Source organism: Rhineura floridana, chromosome 5, assembly GCF_030035675.1.
Source record: "Rhineura floridana isolate rRhiFlo1 chromosome 5, rRhiFlo1.hap2, whole genome shotgun sequence".
Classification (NCBI taxonomy): domain Eukaryota; kingdom Metazoa; phylum Chordata; class Lepidosauria; order Squamata; family Rhineuridae; genus Rhineura; species Rhineura floridana.
Window position 1 is genome coordinate 87,747,338 of NC_084484.1, and position 8,364 is coordinate 87,755,701.

At 41.8% G+C, this 8,364-nt stretch overlaps 1 protein-coding gene across 1 annotated transcript; it reads right to left on the reverse strand.

The window, feature by feature from the left end:
- Nucleotides 1-777: 777 nt before the first annotated feature.
- LOC133385860 (uncharacterized) lies at nucleotides 778-4,656 on the reverse strand. Its single transcript, XM_061629446.1, has 3 exons — nucleotides 4,593-4,656; nucleotides 1,173-1,504; nucleotides 778-1,060 (listed from the first exon to the last, which is right to left on the reverse strand). The coding sequence occupies exons 1-3, from the start codon at nucleotides 4,648-4,650 to the stop codon at nucleotides 827-829; spliced, it is 624 nt and encodes a 207-aa protein (XP_061485430.1). The 5' UTR covers nucleotides 4,651-4,656; the 3' UTR covers nucleotides 778-826.
- Nucleotides 4,657-8,364: the final 3,708 nt, after the last annotated feature.

The following is an 8,364-nucleotide window of genomic DNA, read 5'->3' on the forward strand; positions in this document are numbered from 1 at the left end:
AAAAAAATTTATCCATAAGATTAACATAATGGCATAACAGAATCTCACATCCCCCCAAGCAATGAAGATACCCCAACTCTTGAAATCAAATTTTACACTTGAAATGCTTTTATAATATGTTTCTGTTACGTCTCAAAAGAACAAGATGCTCAAAGAGCATGTCAGACAAGGAATGTCTTTTTACAGTCATTATGTTGCCACCAGTACTGAACAGGCGTTCTACTGCGGCGCTTGAAGGCATGCCTGTGTTGTGGTGCAAAAAACACCGCAGCACACGTGGAAAGCCATGGAGTGATGACACTTCCCTGCTGGAAGACCTCAGGTACCTCACCAGTTCCTCCTCAGCAGTGTCCACTGCTGACTTCTTGCCCTGGGGCAGAAAGTTAAAGAAGTCATCTGCTAAGTCATCTCCTTCCTGGTCTTTATCTGAAGACTGATCACTGTCCTCATTAAGTACACCCATCTTTATTTCAGCTTTCAACAAGGCTTCCATTGTGTATCTAAGAAAGAGAGAGGATATGTTAACACATATATGTTAGGAAACCATCATCTGCTCTTCATTTCCTGATGCTTGTCATGTCCCCTGGTTCAGGGTCCAGCCTGAGCCTGTGGATGATGACATGGAAGGTAGGAAGGTGACCAAGTCACCACACTCATGGGGCAGCACAGCAGACCCTTAAGGATTACCTGCAGCAACCCAAGGTTGTGATGAGGAGCCCCAGGAAGAAAAGGCCCAGCCCCTGCCTACCACCTTAAGCCCTCTGATGCCTCCCTTGAGACAACATTTCCCTTGGAGTAATCCACCCAAAGGGCTTCCCTAATGTTCTTACTTGTTGGTATGGGTGGTGGCCTGACACGATTCCAGCCAATCTAGTTTGAAGTGAGGGTGTACGCAGGCTGCCAGAAGAAGCAGATCCCTGCCAGATCCCCACCTCTCAAGGGTTGTCTGCTGCTGCTTCAGCATTTTGGGAGGAGGGGTGTCATGCATTGGTTCAGGAAGGCCACGTCTCCTTGCCTTTATTGCTTCTTCAATTGCTCTCAGCTTCTCAGGGTGTGCCCTCTGAGGAAGAAGAACAAAGCATGAATCCAAGAAAAAATGGAAGAGGAACTTCACAATTTAAACATAAATAGACAATGGACACTCTTTGAGGACCAGCATGACAAAGGCTTACCTCAAAATGTTTCTTCACATTGGATGAGGGGGAAACAGCTGATCTCAGATTTTTGATCCTTGGAAGGCAGTAATTGCATCGTACAACAACATTTTCCCCACTCTGGCTCACAAATGTACAAGCTTTCTCAAAGCCAAACCATGGTCCTTGCTGTTCTGCAGATGTGGCTGTGGGCAACTGGCACTGCTTCATGCCCTCCTCCTCCTCGTGCACAGGGCCTCCTTTCTGAACCTCACTTTCTAGTTTTGCCTCCTCAGGATCAACAAGCTGTGACTCAAGTGGCCGCACTAACTGACTGCTGCTCTCAGCAGCAAAACCTGCAACAGGCGTCTCTGTAATAAACAAGAGATAATGCTCCTATATGGGTGAACTTCAGCTGTGATGTGCCCCCATCTCTTCCCCATGCTGCAAGATCCCCCAGTCAGAGTGGAAGTAAGCAGGTCGATAGCACAATTAAAAGAGATCCTATTTGCTCACTGAATAACCCTGCCTGGGCCAGTCTAACCTACTATCTCACAGGGTTGTTGTGAGAACAAAATGAGACTAGGGTTCAAATCCCCACATAGCCATGAAGCTCACTGAGTGACCTTGGGCCAGTCACTGCCTCTCAGCCTCATGAAAACCCTATTCATAGGGTCACCATAAGTTGGAATCAACTTGAAGGCGGTACATATATTTTTTATTTTGAATATGATGATTATGATAATAAATATGCAGCATTTCAAATTAATTCTGTATGAGAAGCATTCCATGCCAAGCTTGGAAAACCAAGGATGAGGTATAAAATGTAGACAAAAATACTTTTGACAAAATGCCGTTTATCTTTTATATATATGAGCCTGGGTAGGGAACATTTAATCTAGCCTACTTGCTTTCAGCAAGAAGGGTTAAGTGCCTTCAGGCTAGGGCAGTCACCAGAAGGCCACAGCAGAGACAAAGGAGCCTAGTGTTGTGGAGATGTTAGATGGGAGCTTTGGGGAGTAAAGATGGAGGCTCCTGAAGGCTGCAATTCTAAACACACTTACTAAGGGATTAAGCCCCATAGAACTCAACAGGACTGACTTCTAAGTAGATATAGTTTGGACTGTGCTGTTGGTAAACCTTGACTAGGGTTCTTCTGCAAAGACATCCATATCCAAGCAGGGTTGGCAACCCCCTGCCTGGAATACCCTGCCCTTATCTTTTAATGTGGCTGCTCCAAATGTTTTTACAGATTTGACCCTTTACTTCAGAAAGAGGTCTGAAAAATGAGTAAGAGTAAGAAGTATCTTTTAAAATTGTTCTTTTCAATTCACTCTTGAATGAACATCATACCTAGGGCAGATCCACACCATTTCTTTAAAGCACATTCAACACCCATTTGAAGCACATGAATCCCACCACAGAATCATGGGAACAGCAGTTTGTTAAGAGTGGTGAGAACTATAACTGTGAGGGGGAAATGACACTTCCCAGAATTCTTTAGGGGAAGTCATGCGCTTTAAATGCGAGTTGGATGTGCTTTACACATATTGTGTGAATCCGCTTAATAAATTTTGCCTGCATGTAAATTGTTTTAATTAATTTTTCAAAATGAAAATAAGCTATAAAGCGTAGTGGGTGACCATGGGCTACTCACCATTTCTCAGCCTATCTGCCCCTCAGGATGAAAACAGTGGAGAACCATGACTACCCCAAGGCATACTTAAAATGTAAAGGAAGTATTGTACAACCATAGTATGCAATTGGATACTTATAGGGACACAGCATGACAAAACTGGGTGGAAGTAAAAGTTCTACACTTAGGAAAAAGAAACCAAATGCACAGTTATAAGATGGGGGATACTTGGCTCAGCAGTATGACATGCAAGAAGGATCTTGGAATTGTTGTTGATCACAAGCTGAATATGAGCTAACAGTGTGATGTGGCTGGAAAAAAGGCAAATGCTATATCAGGCTGCATTAACAGAAGTATAGTTTCCAAATCATGTGAAGTATTAGTTCCCCTCTATTCAGCACTGGTTAGGCCTCATCTTGAGTGCTGTGTCCAGTTCTGGTCTCTGCACTTCAAGAAGGATGCAGACAAACTGGAACAGGTTCAAAAGAGGGCAACAAGGATGATCAGGGGACTGGAAACAACGCCCTATGAGGAGAGACTGAAGGAACTGGGCATATTTAACCTGGAGAAGAGAAGACTGAGGGGAGATATGATAGCACTCTTCAAGTATTTGAAAGGTTGCCACACAGAGGAGGGCCGGGATCTCTTCTCAATGATCCCAGAGTGCAGGACACAGAATAATGGGCTCAAGTTGCAAGAAGCCAGATTTCGACTGGACATCAGGAAAAGCTTCCTAACTGTTAGAGCCATACAACAATGGAACTAATTACTAGAGAGGTAGTGGGATCTCTGACACTGGAGGCATTCAAGAGGCAGCTGGACAGCCATCTGTCGGGAATGCTTTGATTTGGATTCCTGCATTGAGCAGGGGGTTGGACTTGATGGCCTTATAGGCCCTTTCCAACTCTACTATTCTATGATTCTATGAAAATATTTATATAAGCATGACTATCAAATATGTTTATTTATATAACCTGTAAAGATATTTATAGTGCAATCCTATGTTTGTTTACTCAGAAGCAAGTTCCAATGTATTCAATGGGGCTTACTCAACCAGGGAAAACTGCAGCCTCAAGTGATAAGGAACTTGTTCTTTTAACAAGTCCTTTAAGTTGAGACCTTATCCCAGTCTGCGTCTGTGTTGAAATTGCTTTTTAATATGTTTTTAATTTTTTTCTTAAAAAAATGTTTTTAAAGCTTTTAAAAATGTTTTTAAAGATGTTTTGTTTTAATATATTTTAAAGTCTGTTTTTATGATTTTTAAAGTGTTTTTAGTGCTTTTGTTTGCTGCCCTGGGCTCCTACTGGGAGGAAGGGTGGGATATAAATAAAATAATAAAAATAAATAAATAAACTTCATTCATTTTTTAAAAAAAATGAGTATTAGTTTCCTACATAATAAAAACTGTGATAAACCCTGCCTAATTTCTTTAAAAATAGGGTTGGAGGAAGAGAGATTTACAACACAAACACAAGTCTGCACTTTACTCACAATCATGAAAGGGCGGGGTTGCAGCCAGAGCTTTGAAAAGTTACTTTAAACTACAACTCCCATCAGCCCCAGCCAGCATGGCCACTGGATTGGGCTGATGGGAGTTGTAGCTAGAGCATGATCTGTTTAAAAAAAAGTTGTGCAGGGGGGGTTTACGTTTTGGTGTATATCTCAGGAATTAGACCACCTAGAAACTTTTTTTTTAATTGAAGCGGAGAGTCCAGAGAGTAAGGGGTGGTAGCCAGAGAGCCGGAGCCCCCACCCAAAACCAGAGACTCCAGCCAAAAACACACACACCGGGGCACACACACACACAAATCATCGTCACTCACCTCCACAGCTCTTCGCCATTGTGCCTTCCTTGCCCTGGCTTTTTCCTCCGGTGTCCATTTTTTCCTCTCAGAGTCAGACGCTAGCAGGCTCCCCCTGCCTATTCATCTCTTCTATCGTGCCTCCTAACACAGATCACGAGGGAAGAGACAGTCTGCGCAGAGGTCCAATCAGTGTGAGGCACATGTCTTGTGTTAACCAATCACAGCCAGGAGCTGACTTCCCCTTGTTCCCGCCCCCAAGTAACGTCCAACCTAACGTGGAAACGTTAAAGTTGAAGCTGAAAAGTAGGGAAATTACTATTCGTTCCGTTATTTGCCAAATGTAATGGAATTACCCACTCGTTATTTAAAATTGTAACGAATTAAAAGTAACTCGATAAAAATAACGAGTTACTTCCAAGCTCTGGCACAGATAATATGTCTTCAAGGTCTATCTGAGTAGGTGATTCTACTGGTGACTGAACACAAATGTCCGTAGATATAGGGCTAGTAGGATCACTATAACTATCCAAGACAACAATATCACTACTTGTGAAACTGAACTGGGTGGCTGTCGTAGATATATAGTTGTCTGGAGGAAGCTTTGCTGTGGCTAATGGTTGAGTTTGGGTTATTAAATCAGGCCGACGCCAGTTTGCACACAAGGGGCATGGTTCTGCTAAATTAATAAAAAATCTTTGGACCTGAATGCCAAACCTCAACAAAAAAGGTCTACTGGCCAGAAATGTATCAACCATTTCATGAGAGCTAAAGGTTAATAAAGTCACCAGATCCAAAGGTGTTTCAGTAAGGATTTCTGCCTTAAGTAAATCTTGAAACGTAATTGGGGTCACATTCAGAGATTGTAAGACTTTAAGAATGTAGGTTTTCCAATTTAAATAACGACCCCTATAATGAGGACATGGGAAATTAGATAAAACTATCTTATTCCGACTAAGTCGCAAGGACCAACACTGTAAATCATCTTTTTTAAAAGAAGTCCTGGAGGAGAAAACGTTATGTCTATTAACACCCACAGATGATGATATTAAACAAGGAACAATAGGTGTCTCATAAACTAAAGGCAATAAACTAAGTTCCTTTTTAGAGGTCTTCGTAAATAGCTCCTTCTTCATAGATGTATCTGGACAGTGCCGTGAATGTATTTCAGTTGGACCATCAGTCTCGCAAGAGCACTGAGGTTGCATTTCAGTTAGACCATCAGCGTCACGATAACAATCATTTTGGTGCCGTCCAGGGACTGGTTCAACCGGCAAAGGAGACAATTTGGGCTCGAGCACTGATAAAGCAGCAGAGGTCATTAACGAAGCTTCGAGTTCAGGTTTCGATCCAACCCGTCGAATCGCTTTGGGGGGTCCAGTTACAGGAAGAGATGAAGTCAATGAATGTGCCATTGTATCCAAAATCTTAAAAAGAGGGTTATAATTCATTTTATTATAACGAAATGGTCTTTGATTTTTGAGATTCTTAGATTTTTTGTTTTTTATCCTTTTCATAGCATTCCTTCCTTTGGATTTATGGGCCATTGTATTCAATTGTCTACCACCATTAGAGGGAGACTTTTCTGCCTTAACATTATCTTTGGCTTGTATAAGCATGTTAACAGCATCCACAAGGGTAATCAATAAGCTATTACATTCGGAAATATACCCTTTCACAGGATCAAGTTCCTCAGATAAGAAGAATGAATCCACAGATAAGAATAACCAACATATACCGCTAACGTCTTCATGAGAGCTGCAAAATGGCATTACTGTTGCTGTAATGATTGATGGAAATGGAAATGGACTCCCTTCAAGTCAATCCCGACGTATGGAGACCTTATGAATAGGGTTTTCATGGTAAGCGGTATTCAGAGGTGGTTTACAATTGCCTTCCTCTGTAATGATTGATATAATGATCTATATAATGGGGTGATCTATATGACACACACACACACACACACAACCCCTCCCCCAAACTGGTTGACAAGGTGCTATCAGAGAGAGTGGGGGAAGAGAAGGAGGAACAAAGTAAATCTGGACCTTCTCAGCTACCACAGTATTTTTTCCACTTTATAAAATGTATACAGGCTCTTTTGCAAAGTCTGAAACTCTTCAGAATATTTCAGTCCCCTTTTAATGCCATTAAAGCCCATGTGCCTGGTTCCCTCCAGACAAATTCCCACTTCAGCATGTTTGTAGAGGTTTCAAGTTAGGTTCTCAGGTTTCAAGTTAGCCAGAGAAGATAGAGAAGAATAAATGGTAGATTATGAAAGCACAGTGCATCATACTTCTCTCCTTCCCAATTTATTATAAGAACATACTCTTCATATAGTGAAATGCCATTTATTCAAGTACAAAAGTGTAAGGAGAAATTCCCAAGATGTAGGGAAGCAAAACTAAGAGTTCCCCCCCTTTTCCTATAATGGTTGCCTTGGTAGTCCATGTACCATTTTCTAATACCGAAGAGTTCTACAGAGTAGGAAATATATTTAATGACATACCCTGCGATATTATTTTTAATCCCTGGAGTGACTCAAACTCAGAAAATCTGAAACGAGGGGCTTATCCACATAGAAGCATAACTTTGTGCTAAAGATGCTGTTTTACCTCCATTTTCTGTTTGCTCTGTCCACAGTAAGGGCTCAATGCCAGATGCAAACACTGTGTTTTTAGTCACACTTGAGGGGAAGCATCAATCACACAGTTTCTTAAAGACCACACCCTCTAATTTAACATTTCCACTCCCTCTGGTTACCTGGCAACCGAGCATGCTCAGTTTGTTCTACCAGTAAGTTTCATGTTTGAAAAAACAACCTGGAAGTGCAATTATTTTCACTGGTACAATACAGATGAAGTACAAATATTTGTTTTAGCAGTGTTATGCTTTTGCACACAAGTTGGGGGAGGGAGAAAATAAAGGCACTGTTTGCAGCAACATAAAAAAGGCTTGCAAGGGAGAGAGCAACGGAAGTTTCTCTTCAGCCTGCAGGAAATGAAATAAATGAATGAAGGAGGAGAGAGTGGACATGGAGAGGGGAACGATTGATGCACCCACCTAAAAGCATCAGAGCAAAGCATCTGCAAGCACTAGAGATACGGAGTGAAGACTTTTTTCCTTCCCTTTTCAGGATCCCCTTCGCAGGATGTCTTCAAGCAGAGGCTGGACAGCTATCTGCGGGAGATGCTCTAGCTGTGGATTTCCTGCTGTGAGCAGGGGGTTGGACTCGATGGCCTACAAGGCCCCTTCCAACTCTATGATTCTATGATCTATGATTATCAGAGGATTGGGCAAAGCTTGGAAAAGTTACTTTTTTGAACTACAACTCCCAATCCAGTGGCCATGCTGGCTGGGGCTGATGGGAGTTGTAGTTCAAAAAAGTAACTTTTCCAAGCTCTGGGATTGGGTTAGTACAGATTTACAGGGGGAAACTGTGTAGCTTCTGTTTGCTAGTAATGTCATGTGAACCAGGGGATGCAAGTAGCACCAGACACACAGTAAAACCCTGTGTAGATGAGCCCTAGTTTAAAAAATCAAATAGGTGATTTATATATGTTATCACACTTTCACCTTTTTAACTGTGGAAGATATACAGTGTTTGTACTGCAAAAGATTTACCATGGGGTGAGAATGGCAGTAGCTTTCTATAAATCTTATTTCAACTATTTAAAAAATCCCTGTGATTTCTCCTTCTCACGTGGATGTTTCTCACAACAAGGATGGTAAAACACTTTGTACTTAAAAATAATTAGTGTTGACGCTTATATGTGAAACTTGTTTGCTAGCACTG